The following is a 16,868-nucleotide window of genomic DNA, read 5'->3' as shown; positions in this document are numbered from 1 at the left end:
AGATGGGAACTTTCTAGGTATTTTTAAGTAAGGATTTGGATAATTTTGTTCGTAACTTCAGAAAATCCAAACTGACCATTTCTGGAATAGGCACAGAAAAGATTAAAGATCCTACATTCAGCAAGAACAAGATCAGACCCAAAAATGTGTCTGTTTGAAAACACCACATACGCATAATTCTTTCAAATGCAGCTTTTAAGCAAATATGTCCCACCTTTGACGAGAAGAGATCAGATCCTAGAAATATTTATAAGTACTTTGCCCTTGTTCTGGCAAATTTTCACTGGCATGAAAGGGAAGTTCACCTCAGCAAAGTCAAAACAGGGACTTTATGGCCCAGATTTCAACACCTTTTTAATATTGATACTGACAAACAACTCTTACACAATGTGAATTCCAGCCTGTAAGCAATGAAATAAACAAGATAAAAATCTTTAAAACATCTCAGAACACTCATTTTAAATGTTCTCTGCAAAATTACCAAGGTCGGTAGATACTAGTTTCTCACTCTAAGGCCACTGCCATAGAACAAAACATGATTTTCTAATTCAGTGATTTTTGCTGTGCTCCTCAGTTCTACCCAAGTTGATTTTCACCTGCCTTTAAAACAAATGCACACATACAAACAGAGGCTGCGTGTCCAACCGTAGCCCCAGTGTGAGAATAATTTCCCATCTACAGAGCTGGTCACTTCTGGAAGCTTTCTAAGTATAATGCTATTGCCACACATTGATATATTGGTGAAAGAAAGGCAAATATAACAATGCTAAAGCTTAAACTCATTTGAATAAACTGTGCATTTCTATTACATATATTGTTTCCTTTATCAAATTGGAACTACTGGAGCAAGAATACCAAGAATGCCAACATAAATCTAGATCTGTTACAGCCAGTTTCTCCAATTTATTCTCAGAAGCCTTAATGACAAAAAGTCAAAGTTCTTCTGTTTGGGGGAGAGATGAGGAAAAGGAACATTTGTGATAATTTTTAGCATTAAAATAAACTGTCATAGAGAAAGATCAGGTTTAACAAAACAATTGAAGCAAATCACAAAATACTATTTTATCTTCTGAAGACAAACAAGGAAGACCACAAGTGGTTTAATAAAGACTAAAGAATAAAAGCCAATAAAAACTGTGCGTAGCCTACTTGGGAAATAGATCTTCATTACTCATGGCACAGTACTTTACACTTTGTGCAATCTTTTCTAGAGTTTAAAACCATTCCACAAAGACACATTCCAACCTCTTTTATGATTTGCGTTCCACAGGTTCTGCTCCAAGATAATGGATACCAGACTATACATATCAGAAATTAACAGTGATCAACAACTTTTCTAACATATCTGGCACTAAATGGTAAGTAGTAACAGAAACATAATAAACAAGTTTTCCTATTTTAAATCTAACAGATGTTGAATCCAGACACATGTAATGTTAAAAGAAAATTATTAATAAGAATGTAAAAAAAAAAAGAGAAAAAGCCTTACTTCAGCCTGTAATCAGTTTGGACACAATGATATTCTATTTATAGCAACACTTCTAACATGTTCTAGTCTTATATTATTTATTCGGATCATTCCTATTACAATGAAATATTAATGTTGAGAAAGTGGTTACTCTATTAAGGAGCTATCCTATGTTTAGATTTTAATATTGATCTCCACTATTTTGGAATAATTAATCATGCTGTACAAAACTGTATTTGTCTGACTTTGTGTTGTAATATGATCAGAAGTTTAGCATCTTCCCTACAATGATGCCACGATTAAATTTCTATTTTGACCTATTCCTAAAGGCAATTTAGTTATTCCAACAGAAGGGGGAAAAGGGGATACCGCCACTTTAAAAGCTTCAATCTCTTTGACATTGCTGGCAGTGTATGGGAACATTAATGCATCTGTCATGATAACAAGCTAAGAATAACATCTAGACATCAAACCGAGCAGAGAATCCATCTGAAGTGATTCATTCAGATCTGTCTCATTGATTTATTAAACACAGGGCAACATCTGCAGCCTCACAGAGCCGCTTGGCAAAATTAATGCAAGATCAATTCAAATGGAAAAAAGTGCAAAAGAGATAAATCAAAACACAATTTGCATGCAGTTCCACAATCAGGCTTATTGGGTGCAAATGCTCAATTTCCCTCCCAAAGCAAATGAGTTTAAATGTTGTTTTATCTTTGTAGAATTGTGTGATTTGAAGTGACAGTGAAGAGTTCTGCAGGTTGAAATGGTGAAAAGAAAAAAAGGAGAAGAAATGCTTGCAAAGACCTTTTGAATATGCAACAAGAATATCATTAATACCTAATTGTTTAGCTTTTTTGTCTTTGCTACAAAAACACAGTATTCTTCAGTTGTAGAAGTCTCAGTAGAAAATTACATATGTATTATGCATATACACATGCAGGAAACATATAAATACTCCATTTTGGAGGAAAATCATGTTATGCTTCAAATGGGGAGCTCTATTGCTATGAAAAAAGAAGGGAATTTTAATCAAGGCTTCTCCAGATTAGATATGCTTCTGATGAAAATATTCAAGTATTTCAGTAGTTTTGAACAAGCCTAGACTTTCAAGATGTCCAAAAAGAAAGCGGTTTTCTACCAAAAGTATAATTAATCTGCTCAGAAAGTGGAAAAATTCCTTTCTGCATCTCTAGCAGAATCCACTATGCTAGTGATCTCTCTCGAGAACGTTTTAAGTGAGTCTCCTCTCCAAGGAAGGAAAGGAAACTGAGAAATTGATCATTGTTTTTATTTTAACATGCTACCACCTCCAAAATTCACACATTTGACCAATGCATACCAAATATTTACTTAATCAAATAAGTTTATATAATCAGATGTCCACATTTAAAATCAATATACAAGGAAGCTCCGTGCAGTGCTACATGACTGGATTGCTTTAATTATAATCTTGACATCATTCTCCTAATAAAAGACAGAGTATTGCTGACTATAGGGTAGCTTTTAATAGACAACATGACTAGACCCTCATTATCTCATAAAATAAAATGTCTCCATTTACTGCTTAAATTCATTTCTAAAGCCTTTTATTGTTTGTGAATAGCCAAAGTAATACAAAATATTAGCTTAACTGGATACTTTAAATCTTAAAAAATAAGCCATGTATTGAAACGCTGTTTTCTTCTTACTATTCACTGATTAATCCAGACCAACACTATGGTTTTGCAGTAGCCAAAAGCATCCATCAAACACAGAAACCCTGCAGAACAGGTTACGACCATACTCATATAATCCCAATTTTAAGGACCGATATATTTACCATCACTAAAATGTTCTCACTACAGTTTTAAATTTCTTTTTTAAATAAAACCTCATTACAGTTCTCTAAGTAAACCTTATGCTTTACTACTAGAATTAAGCATGTGTCTGTAATTTAAGTAATCTTCTAAAGTATCACAAATTAGTAACTAAATTTTGTAAATATGTTGTACTCACTATTCACTTGGAGATGCTACCTGTAATGAAATGAACAGTTAGTTTCATTTTACAAACCTTGCTTCCAAATAGATTACATGATGATGGCTAACGACAATCAAAGTTAGGAACATTTTGTTTATATGTGAACAAAAATTATAGATGTACTCTTTAAAAAAAATGCAAAGGTCCAAGATGCTAGATACAGGTAACTAGTGTTACATACACAGAACATAAACATACAAAACAACTTTTGCTTACAGGTATATTTCTTTGCAGCTCTTATGAGCTCTGTAGACAAGCTCAACTAAAAAAATGCAATAGACTAAGCAGGAGAAGTAGAAGTTCTCTTTTTTTCAATTATATAATTGATGGTTTGCATTCCAATTAAAAGAAAGATTTTAAAAGTGTACACTAACATAATAGATGTTGACTTTTAAAAGTCAACTAACATTGAAAGCCATGATAGCCAGCATTTCTTATTGCTTTTTCTGGCAGCTCTTGAGTCTAACGCAGTATTTCTACAGTATTCAAGTCTCTATAAATTAAAATAAATATATATACTACGAAAGCAATGCACAATATTCCAAGTTGAAAGTAATGCTTGAGTCATGCAGTGCAACAATGCATATTGAAGGGTTTGCTTCTAAAAGATCGCATTTTTTCAAGACTTTACTTCCCAGGTACAGAGCCTAAATACTGTATGTATAGCTGTAACAGTTCTACCACGTTTTATTTGTTTGGTACCATGCACTGCAGTGGTTCCCAGGTCATTTGACAGCAAACAAAAATTAGATCACTCATGTATTTAGCTATTTTTATCCATCATTCTCTCCCATTAAGTATGGGCTGTTCAAGGAAAAAAATAATCTGTAAATAAAATGACATATTAAGCATTCAATTAGCATGATGGAATACAATTAACATTGTTAAGTTACAATACTTGAGAAAAGTTTCATATGTGCTGATAACACTTATCATGCATTACACCTGAAACCGTGAATGCAAAATACACTGATATCAGTAGGTTATTCGAACCAGTGGCATTTTCAAGAGATATAAACAAAGGTTGAGCGATATTTCAGTAAATGAGAAACATTTTAGGAAAGGTAAAGGGATCTGCTATTCCTGAACAGGTAAAAATACAGTGTTTTCATAACTACGCAGGGAGAGCTTGTGCTGACACACATGTTGAATGCACATTCCGAGTCAAGAGCTTTGACTCCACTCAGACGTGCTTCTGCCCTATTAAATCCCCTCTCAGCAGTGCTCTTGCCATATCTTCAGTCTTGGACCAGGTCTTCATTCCTCTGACTGCTCCTTTCAGACCCTCTCAGAGCATCACTTGGCTCCTCACTTACAGCTCCCCTGGCCTCCCTTCTCAGCTGCTCCTTGCCTTACTTATTCCCTTATCCTAGCACGGCCATAAGTCTTTGTCAAAGGAAAAAAAAAAAGTCATGAAATACAAGTTTTATACATTTAGCACTTCAGCATTTCTTGATCTTAAATCACTGGTTGTAAGAGAGCAGAAATCGCCAGATTGCATCTAAAGGCTGTGCCATCAAATCAGATCCCGCATTTCCCTAGGGAAAAACTTTGGCACGGTCACAGAAATCAAAAAGACTTATTTCTTTAACGGTCAACTGCCATGCTAGTCGAGTTTCAGAAACATTTCAGAGAAGCATTTACGTATTAAATGTGTCCCTCAGTAATCTTACATTAATTTTATTAAAATATCTTAGTCTCAGACCTTACTTCTAACACCATCATTTTAATTAGGCAGTAGTTGTGATGTCACGGAGGTGCATGACATGGAAATAAACAGGCAGCGGGAGAAGGTGCTAGAGAAGCAGAACACAAGCAAGAGAAAAGGACATACTTCAAATAAACGTATCTAGGAATTGAGTGCAAGCATCTCTAAAATGTCACCTTTAACATAAAATAATTTTAAACAAAGCAGATACTGCTATTCAAGAATGGACGTCCGGTCTACTCCTGCTTCAGCTCACAGCAGCGAGAGCAGGATCAGGCCCCAAATTAGTGCGTTCTTAAGGTGCTCGTAAAAAAAAAAAAAAACACCACACCCAATACGTACAGTGCTACACAGTTAGAAATAGTGACTCAAAAAACAAAGTTACTAAATATTTGCACGCTGCAAGTCAGATATCGCACTCAAAGCTCGCTGCAACAACCTCTGTAAAGAAAGTTTCCTGCCAGACAGAATGCAGGAGCACGCTGAGATGCAAATGTTTCTGAAGAGGCACCTCGCGAACTGCTAAACTAGGAAATGTCATCTCCAAGCACCCTGTCTTACATCCTACCCCACTGCACTATGTATTTCTATTAAGCCCCGAGAGGGTTTTTGTGTTTATTAGATCATTATCATCTCTAAAGGCAGCAGCTATGAGGTCACAAACCAGGATTATAACCCCAAGTATGAAGGACCCAGCAGGGATCTCCCATGAATGCAACCCGCTCTGGGCTTAGTGATTTAAGCGCGACAGGGCAGGGGCTACGGCCACACCAGACCTCTCGATCGCATGACGTACAATTATTTGGGAACGAGAGCGAGCAACAGTTCGCCCGGAGCCGCCCAGCCTCCCCCGGCGGGCATCTGCCGGCCGGCCGGCAGCCGGCTGCCGCGCCGCAGCCTGCGCTCACCCTCTCGGGAGCGAGGAATCCTGAGGAGAACTGGAAGTTTCAGCGGAAGAAAAATAATGGAGAAAACTTTGGGGGGGAGGGGGGGGGTGTAGGAGGGTATACGGGAACTATCAGCTCTCCCTGCTAGGGGAAAAGTTTGCAGACGGGCGCGCGGAATCGCCCCGCTGCTCGGCGGTCCCAGCCAGCTCGGGGGCTGGAGGAATCCTGCGAAGTTTTCCATGTCGGCACCGCCGCGGCGCTCACCTCCCCCGCCCGCACCACCGCACCTCAGCCCCCGCTTCCCGGGCATCGCCCCGGCCCGGCCCGGGGCTCCCCCGCGCAGCGCCCGGAAGGGCCCCCCCACCCCCCCACACAGCGGGACCCCGAGGGGAGGGGAGGGGACGGGACCCGCCGCCCCCCACCCCGGGCACGGCTCCCCGCGGGCCGCCGGCCCCCAGCGGCCGGAGCGGAGCGGGCGGAGGAAGAGCAAAGTTTTGCGGCTCACCTCGCGTTGGTGCAGTCGTTGTACAAAGTTTCGAAGTCCTTCCTGGTGATGAGCTTGCAGCGGTTGACGCCGGGCTGGATGGCCCCCAGCCCCCGCAGGATGCGGACCTGCTCCACCGTGCACACCACGGGCGATATATCCAGCCGCTTCAGCTTGGTGTAGACCGTGTGCAGCCCTCCCACCAGGTGCTTGAGGAAGAGATCAAAGACCTGCGGCAGGCAGATCAGCTCCTGCCCCTCCACGAGGAACGAGGCTACCTTCACCCCGTGCAGGTCGACCATCTTACACTCGTTGCCGCCGCCCCCGCCGCCGCCGCCCGCGCCGGCCCCGCCGCTGCCGGCGGAGAGGAAACTGTTGACGAGGCTGTTGGTGAGGCGCGGGGACTCCGCGGGGCTGGAGTACAGCGGGTCCGCCCGGAACAAGCCCGCCGAACCCCCCGCGCCGCCGCTGGAAGTTGCGGCGATGACGGGCGGCGCGGAGACAGCCATGGCCAGCCTGGCTCCCCGCCGCGGCGCGGCTCGCCTCAGCCCCGCTCCCCTCGCGCGCACTCTCGCCGCGCTCTTTGCGGTACTACTAAAAACAGAGCCGCGCGCCCGCCCTCCCACACGCAGCGGCCGCCGCCAGCCGCGCGCCCAGACCCCTCCCCAGCGCCGCCGGGGGGAAGAGTGACAGCGCCCTCCAGCCAATGCGCCCCGCCCGCCTCCAGCGCGGCCTCGACGAGTGGCTGCCGGGCGGCGGGGTGGGGCGGGGCAGCGCCGGCCGCAGCACCTGGGCCGCGGGGCGTGAGGCGGCCGGGCCGGGGCGAGGGTGCCGGCGGGGGGAAGCCGGCGCCGGCTTCGCGGGTGGGTGTGTGAGGAGCGCCCGCCCGGTTCGTGCTTCTCCCCGGCTCCCGAAAACTCCCCCTCTGCGCGACGGGGTAGGAAAGTTTCGGTGGGCTCTCCCTACGCCGTGAGGGGACCCCGCGGGCGCGGCCCCGGCGCTCCGAGGGAGAGGAGGGCAAGGCTGGGGCCGGCCCGCTGTAGGGCCGGGTGCCGTCCCCCTTTCCCAGGTAGTTTCAGCGGTCGCTGCGCTCTGGTACGTTCCTGAGTGTTAAAACACCTGTGCCCTGCCACAGCTAAAAGAAAGCGGGAGAGACGGGGAGCGGGGACAGAGGGCAGCGGTGCCAGTCTCCCTGAGGTAAATAATACATCCGACTTGCCACTTACTTACTGAGAGACCAACAAGGTGTGGTCACTCTTTGCTGTGACTAGACGGTGGAGGCAGGGGCAGCGTACTGCGAGTGATTCGGGTCTAAGGCAAACGAAGCCCCTCCACAGAAGGCAGCGGGTGCTGCGCTGGGAGGACGGAGGGAGGTTGAGAGAGACGTGTAAGTTGGTGATCAGTCACAGGAGGCAAAGTCCGTTCTGGGGCGGTCTTGTGCGTAACTGCTTGGATTTTCCAGATTCAAGTGCGGTATCAATTGTGTTTTAGATACAATGGCATCGGTCCTCTCCTCATGCCTGACTGTAAGGCAGCCTCCAGAAGCACCATATGGTACCTCATTCGGTTGCATAAAAGTAAAACCCAGCAGTCCTGGGAACCAGACAGATCCTATGTCTCCTTCACCTGAACCAGTTGACACAAGAACTGCTAAGCTTTGTGCATCCCTTCTCCCTGAACTAGTGGACCTGAAAGATGGTCAGACAAATTTCACATAAAGGAGTTGAGTCTGACAGATACATACCCAGCAGCCAGCCAGGACACACTGGCTAGGTTGGTTATTTGCTTCTTAGCTTCTCTCAGTGTACTTAGGTTACACCTCTTTTCCCAGCCTCTTTCCTTTCTTCCTTTCTATCAACATCCTTCTTTCCTGTTTGTTTCCACTTTTTTTCAGTCTTCTTTTATCTTTCCCTCTTTCCTAATCCTTTAACTTCTTCCCTCCCCCTCCCTTTTTTTAGCTTCCTCCTAAAGCATTCAGTAAGCAAAGCAAGCAGAAAAATATAAACAAAACTTTTCAAGTCATACCAAACAAGCAATACCAACAGAGCATTTCAACTATTTCCATGATCCCACTGCCTGTGTATGCCATCTTCTCTTTCCTTTTGTTAAGCTTGCTTATTTAGGCACCCTTTCTGCAAAGTTTAATATTTTTGCATTATGAGTAATCCCATTTTAGATGAGGGGAGATGACTGTATGCTAACTAAATTGCTATATTTGTTAACTTAAACAATCTAAATTACACTCTGGAGGAACCTCACTTTCTCTCCATGGATTATATGTGTGTTCTAAGAAGACTAGCCACTCATTTTAGGCCCCTAGCCTAGCTGCCAAAAACCAAGGCAGAATTTTCACTTAAGCTAGGTTTAAAAGAATACCTTTCAATAAGAATGCTCATATTTCCTAAACTAGTTCATGCATCTTTCTAGGATCAGAACCTTAGATTGGAAGCTCTGTGGGGCAGGGGCTATTTACTTTGGCAAAGTGTTTCGTACAATCGAGCCCTGAACTCGTGAGATTTTTACATACTGGACATGATAGAAATAACAAATAACTGACTTCAAATAGAAAATTTTGGGGGTTAATTTACTGGACATAATTGCTATTAGGAGATTTAATAAATCAGATTTAAACATTTCTCATTGACTTTGCCCTTTTAAAGACATTTTTTGCTTTGAGATTAATGTGACAATCAAATTCCACTGTGAGAATTCTTTTTCCTTTTTGACTTTAATGTCTTCCATAAGCTAAACATATTTCTAAATAAGACTGAATTTTTGCAAGGCCAGAGGAAGCCTTGCGCATCAACACCCAGCAAGTTGGAGTGGCATGAAGCAATATAAAATCATAAAGGCTGTAGTAAAAACAGTACCCTTGAGAGGTGACTATCCATGGAGAGAAGAACTGCTCTTAAACTCCGAAAATGCTCAAGGTTTGAGAATTAATACCAGGCAGCTATCCAGTTCAACTAAGTATATACAAATCAACTATATCAATTAATATTATCATTTCTCTGTAATTTTGTTAAAGACAAGGCAAAGTTACTAGAGCCTTTACTAAATCATCCAGTAATATCTTGTCAGTTATAAAGTATCCAGATGGTTTATTTGAATGGAGTCCAGCAGTATGTAATTTGTATGTGTACAAACTAGTAAGCCTCCCTATAGCTGAAAAAAGTATTTTAGAATATTTATTTAAAATTAAAATTTAAATATTTCTGTTCATTTCAGACTGGTATGCAAAATACTCTGTTTTCTTAACACTGTCAGCTTTAAAAATATTGGTGTATTGTATATTAGTCCTATATAAAAATTGGCCATGTTTGTATGGCAAAATGTCAAGCAAAGGTTCTGTTATATTTGTTTGTTTTTGTTTTTATCATCATTACATATGCCCCATTGGAGTGACATGTGAAAGACGCAGGAGGAGAGGAAAGCCCCAGTCATTCCAGATAGGGCCAGTCAACAGCTTTCTGGAAATTACTTATTGCCAGCTGGCATAAATGTGGCTACTGGCTCACAGGGATCCTATAGAGAAAATGATGGGTGACACAATTGACTAGGAGGAGACAATGATAAAAAGTAATGACAGCTTTTTAACTGAAACAGTAGGGAATGAATTAAAAATAATAATTTTGTTTCTAGAAGACTGGAAAGCTCAGTACTGGTGTTTGTGTTTTATCTCGGTCTACTGTAGCCACACATGAGGCAGGACAATAAAAAAGGAATTCCACAGATATTGTGATGTAAAGATTCCCAGTGATTTATTTTTTTTCTTAGTGTAAAGAAATTTTTCTATAGACTTAATATAGGTATGTTCAATGTGAGTAGATTATAAGAGAAAATGCTAGTTTTTAGCTAAGAGCTTGGCTTCACTAAAATAAAAGTGAGGGATAAATGTGAACATAGATTTGTGAGAGTCAGAGGTAACTGGGGGCCCAAAATGAAGGATGAAAAAATAACTGAAAGATGCATTTACAATGCACCCTAGTCATAATGAAATGAAACACCACTTTTTGCTGAATTGCAGCCTGACCGGAGTCCTAGTGAGAATGATACTCTCCTAGTCCTTAACAAAAGAATGACTCAGGGCCCAGTCTAAAGCTCTTAACTTACCCTAGTGGCCTTTGAGTTTATATCATGAGGATGCAAACCACTGGTAGTGCTAATTCTGAGTGAAGGCTTGAAAAGGAAGAAAAAGCATTATGAATTTTTTGCTAGTTTAGTGTGTAATGCCTTGGTTTACTTGGGAAAGAGTAACCGTGATTATATTAACAAATGTAGGCCATTGACGTGAGAAAAAGAAGAGGCTGAAATTAGTATGTCATTCTTATTGCCCACATTTTTCTAGACGCACTAGTACTTGACACTTGTATTCAATTTATTTCTGACATTTCAGTAGAGGTTTTTTTGGAATTGTGGATTAAAACTTCCCACCTAAACATCAAGGATTTTAAATAAAACTGATGAATCTAAATGTCTAAGTATCAATAGAAAAATGATCCTTTCTCTTATGTAATTAAATGTATTGTATTAATGTGTGCATAATGCAGAATCAATAAATAATGAATTACCACTGATTGTAATTGAATGTTTTCATAATTTTATTGTCAGCCATGATAAATAATCAGTACATTTATACTGCATTAAATTAATTAGTGTGTCATTTCTATTACATACATCAGCAGTGAAGTAATGCAGTGACATCTGTTTCTAATGTTTTAAAGATGTGGTATTCCTTATTAAGTAGAAGGAAGAGTTATTAGAGGTATTTCCTGTGATTGGCAGTTATACTGGTACAGTCAGAGATCAAATAAAGGAACTTGCACTCTTGGCAAATGCTACATTTCAACCCCTAATGGTAGGGAGGAACAATGATTGGAGTGAATTTTGCTTCTTCAGGCTTTCAGAAAATCCTACCCACCCTTCTCTAGAAAGTGAGAGTGAATCTTCTCTCCCTAATACAGTCAGGGAAGATCCTAACATGCAAAATAATTAACACTCTACAGAAGAATCAAGCATCCACATCCATTTCTATATCCATTTTTCTGCCTCAGCCCTCTGCATATACAAAGGCATTCCCCTGCTAGGTGCTCATTAAAAAGTCACAGACTAAGCCCTTTTTGGCTGTGATGTTCTTACGTGGAAGTATCCGGACTGTTGGGTCTGTAATCTTTGCTTGGAAACCATACTGATCCGGTGTATCTCGGCACTTGGATACTAGTGCTGATGTACATCACTTGCAAAGGAAATAGGAAATTGAGTAGATGTTGCAAACATGGGAATTGAAAAGTGAAAGAGTAGGATAGGAGGAATAGAATAAATGGAAGGGAACATACAGCAAATAAACATGAATCAAACTGTGCCAGAAAGAGCATTATTTTTGAAATTACTCTAGGTATGATAAATTGGGTGATCACCTGGGAGCAGCGTGATGTGAAGTAAAATACACTGAGCAACAATTATGGACTACAGTAGAGGTCTGGGATTCTTAATTAATGCTGTCTTTTTCCAAGACACTTATGGACATCCTTAACTTTTCTGTACCATTACCTCCTCTTTAAAAAGAACACTTGCGAAGTCCAATGTTAGGGCTTATCTTACTGGAATTCTTCATCCATAAAACAGCTTTTGATTTTAATCTTAAATTTTTCACACTGTCAATGTACATCATTATATTTAAGCAAAATTGAAACAATTCAGAATTATTTTATTATTTTCAGTGCAAGTCTCACAAATTGCTTTCAACCAATCGCTGACTACCTTTGCACAAATCTGAGAGAGCGGTCTCTGGAGCAACTGTGTGCGCACAGCAGTTTGTCCACATGGCTTGCCGTGTCCACAGAAAACTCTAGACTCGCTTTGGACCGCCTATCTGGGCATGACTGACATAACATGGGCAATGGTTATACATTTAATACTCGGAACGCTCTAACATGATGTTCCGGCTATGTGAGTCTGCATCTGTAGGCTTCCTCCCTGTACAATAGTTGAGTGTGGTTTTGAGCCTTCTCTTGGGACAGTCCTCAACGGACACAGCCTTTGAGACAAGCTCTCCAGTTCACAGAATCAGCTTTACTTGAGGCAGCAAGGATTTGACCATTTACTGTAGGAACCTGAGAAAATTAAAGCACAAAAATACTCTCTCAAACAAGGTCCTACCTACTTTTCCTATTTATTAAAATTTCATTTGACTGTTATAACTGAAGAGATGTGCCCTTCGATGCTTAGACACTGTCACGTTCTGTCTAAATGACGTGTAAATACCTTTCTCCGTAAAGCAAGGAGTATGCTTGTTGTATAAAAATGTGAGTAGTACTTTTAAGATCATTCCAATGAAATATATGAACACAAGATGTAGTTACTGCTAATGATTTGCTACTTTAATCTGGATTTTGATTTTGATTGAGGATAGAGGGCAGTAAAATTGCAAAGCCAGGATCTTAGTATAATAAGGCTGTATTACAGGAGATACAATCATCATTAAGGTTCAATATTGTTTGCACCTTTTCTTCTTCAGGAAGAAAAATTAATACTACTAGATGTGTACTGAAGTTGAAACACACTTTATAGCAAACTACTATGAACACAATACTATGTACTCAAATATATTCAGTAAGTCATTATTCCTGAATGCTTGTTAATATCCCCAGAGGAACAAGATTAACCTCATCTCTCGCTCTCTGTATTTGCAGGTCAGCTAAAGAAAGCAAAAGTTTTCCTGTACTGTCTGTTTGAGCACCTCAGCCCTACTCTGAAGGCACCACCATCTAGTGGGATAAGAAGGTATTTAATTTTTCTTTACATTTTTTGGTATTTTTCAATAAGGACATTAATTCTACTTCAAGCAACAATAAAAAAGGAATTTTTTTGTTTATTTAAACGTATATGGCTCATGTGGACCTTTCATTAATTCTATCATCTGTTTAACTGAAAAGCATTTTCCAATAAAAATCTTAAGAGTCGTTTCCATGAAAATAGGTTTTCATAAAGAGAATTTTATCAATGAGAAAACAATTTATAGCTATCCAGACTCAGTCAGAAGTGTAATTGATTTATGGAATAAATATTTTTAGTATTTTATTGAATCTACTTTGTAGAAATCCAATTGGCAGAATTATTAATATTGTAAAAGTAATTATCTTGAGCTCATCTTTAAAACCAATATGTATTTTAGACAGTAAAGATATGTAGTTGCAGTTTTCCATACAGCCATTAAATATACAGCATTTAGTTGTAAGTATACCCTGACCATTAAGTCCCATCAAAAACAAATTTCAAAATTGAATGCAAAGCATTCATTTTACCTTGGCTCTAAGAGTGACCATTTATTGTACTTTGCCCGTACTGATATATGGACTGCTACCTGTTCTTATGTTTTTCTTTTTATGCACTTAACAACTGGAAAGGATAATGACAGGGATTTTATATGGGGGAGAGAGAAACATAAGGGTGAGCAGTGTGTATTCATTTGTTTGTTTTTTTACCAGAGAATGCATGCATCTGCAGCTGTTATCCTAAGATGCCTCCTTGTGTTCAGGTCTCATTGATCTTGTTACAGCATTTCACACATACGGGGATAATTGATTTACATCATTCAGGAGTAGATACCTTTTATAAGCGTGAGAGTAAATATTAAGAAATTACCATATTTTAAAATTCCATAGATATTTTGATATTTTTATATCTCAAACAGTAATGAAATAATAAAGATTTAAATACTTCATGACACAGATAATATTTTAGTATTCAGCATTTGGGCCTGCTTCTGTTTCCATGGAAGTGAATGGTATTTTTGCCTCAGATACTACTAGACATTTCAATGTTTTACTCTCTTCAAATTACAGAAATCTTATTGACAGAAATTGGCATCAATGGGTATTCCACATTGTACATCAATTTTATGATACTGTCTTTTAAAATACTACATGTCTTCTGAAAGTCATAGAGTAATTTCAATCTATGCTGCCATCTCTTATTGAAATCAGTTTGGAGTCTTGAGTAAAAATCAATGGAACTGGTCCAGACTGGTTGAGGTAGTACATGCCATTTTGACCCTTTGATTCCTAAACCACAAGCCTGAGAAGGTTAGAGACATTTTATTTAGAATGCAAATTGACAAATTTGTAAATACTTTCATTTGGAATACTGTTTGCAGTTGATAAAGTCCAGGATGTTCTACCTCCCACTCCCTTAGAAGAACAAAAATCCTAAATAACTCTTTAGAAGACAGTCTAGGATGTATAGGGAAGTTAAGGCCAGTAATCTGTACAATTACCAACTCCTGATTTCACATAGACTTTGCAAAAGTCTTTCCCTCAGAATTCTCATTTATTTTTCAACTCCAGAGGAGGGAGCCTAGTCCTAAAGCCTTACTGCCACTGTCTGCTAGCTCTTGGTCATACTTTTTCACAACTCTGAAGGAGGCTGAAAGAAACTATAATGAACCTAATGCTTTTTTGAATAAAAGTAACTATTTCATGAAACTAGCTACAGTACATTCTATAGTTCTTCATAGGAAGTGGAGGGAAAGGCCTCATCGGGGACTCATTCTAGTATTTCACCGTTGTTAAAGAAGTGCAATCTGGAGAGTCTGAATCCATTGTAGAATTGAGTCTCTCTGAATCTCAGTCAAAGGAATACGGAGTGAGATCAGAATCAAATATTTAAGAGTAGGTTTTGTTTTTAACCCGACCAATCTTCTGTGTCTCAAAATCATTCTCAGTGTGTTCTGTGGGGTTTTGGATAAAGTGAAAAACAGTCACATGAAAAACAAGTGTGCTTCTTCATCTTCAGGAGACATTATTGACTTTCTCTACTTTTTTTCCTCTTTCTTACTTCCACGTCAAGGTTGATGTGACATACATTGATAACCTACAAAGAAACATGTGATCTTACATAAAACTGGCTTTATATACTTTAACTTATTTGAGTTTCTGATGGAATTACCGATGACTTGTGGAGGCATAAGGATGATCAAGCCACGAGTTAAAAGTACAGGTTGAAACACCTGTGATCGTTATTATTTAATGCATAACCCTCCTGTAGTTTGAGTTCTTAAAAATTATTCTTACCTGTATTTATAATGGTGAAACCTTTCAGTACCCTATGAGACCACTACTGATATCTTTCATTAGTATTATGATGCCATGAATTTTAGGGTATTTTGCACTGAGGAAGACTGTAAAGCAAATAAATTTCTTCAGAATTTTTTCTAGAGGAATGTGTTACCATTTGATTAAATTATACCCATTGTTATTTTAAATATGCTATGGCAAGATCTTCCGTATTTTTTTCACAAAGTCTATGAATATAGAATAGAGCATAGTTTAATACAGACCTTGGAATTTAATTTTTTTTTTCCTAAAATGTAAATGTAGGATATAGTTTTAAATACAAAAAAAATTTTTGGACTGTGAGTTCTTTTATATTTTATATATTGTTTAATCTGCAAGTAAGGATATAAGCAAAAGAATGAAAGAAAACTTGAGAATCAAAAAAATGTTTTTGCTTAGAAGTGCAAGAGCACGAATGAACTTCAGACACCAACATTCTTTGCTATTTTAATAATTAATGTTGATTGAGCATATTGTTGTCACTTCAGTGCATGAAGTTAGCCAGGAATTTTGGGTTTGCTAGATATTTTCCATTAAGAGAAACTTATTTGAATCCAATATCTTGTAGTGCAGTCCTTTTACATACAAAGTATATGTGAAAAATTCAAATTCCTGGACATAGTGAGGAAACAGAAGGCTCTCAAAAAACTTTAAAGTCTGTCTTTTGGCCAGAGGTGTTACGTATCTGTGCTGCAACTCATCAGTTGTCAGTCTTCCTAATAGGAGGCAGTTCAGGGAAATCCTTACAGGTTCTCTCTTACTCAGTCTGTATCTAGGACAGTAGCATCTATTCTGTGACTATATACAGCTCAAAGCATGCTTTTTAAAAGTTGCTAGTGTCTTTCTGTGTAGTGGCATGAACATACTTCTATTCATCCCAAGGAAATAACAAAGACGACACCATAATTTAATTTAACAAAGACAAATAAGGCTTCCGCTAGAATGTATCTTCCCTATTCCTATTTAGGGAATTCCTTGTCATCCAGGAAACCATCTGAAAACAGACTATCAGGAAACTCTGCCATCTGCAAGACTGCAGGGAGCAATTGTTTTCACAAGTCACAGTAACCCTGGTCAGAAACAAGATTTTAACACTTGGCTTACTAGTCCTTATGGAAGAGGCTGCCCATACTAGCCATTATTTAATATAAGACTGAAAAGCATTGTTTCGGAGCTTGGTTTTGCT

At 39.6% G+C, this 16,868-nt stretch overlaps 1 protein-coding gene across 3 annotated transcripts in view; it reads right to left on the bottom strand.

Annotated features, from left to right (window-relative positions):
- The window catches only part of DACH2 (dachshund family transcription factor 2), a 315,536-nt gene extending 308,385 nt beyond the window's left edge, over positions 1 to 7,151 (bottom strand). For all 3 annotated transcript variants that reach the window (XM_072876845.1, XM_072876846.1, XM_072876847.1), the window contains exon 1: positions 6,591 to 7,151. In XM_072876845.1, the coding sequence (XP_072732946.1) occupies positions 6,591 to 7,078 (488 nt within the window). In that variant the 5' untranslated portion in view covers positions 7,079 to 7,151. The remainder of the gene's footprint in view (positions 1 to 6,590) is intronic.
- Between the last annotated feature and the right edge of the window lie 9,717 nt (positions 7,152 to 16,868).

This window comes from Ciconia boyciana, chromosome 12 (assembly GCF_034638445.1).
Source record: "Ciconia boyciana chromosome 12, ASM3463844v1, whole genome shotgun sequence".
Taxonomy (NCBI): domain Eukaryota; kingdom Metazoa; phylum Chordata; class Aves; order Ciconiiformes; family Ciconiidae; genus Ciconia; species Ciconia boyciana.
This window is presented reverse-complemented; position numbering and strand designations above follow the sequence as displayed.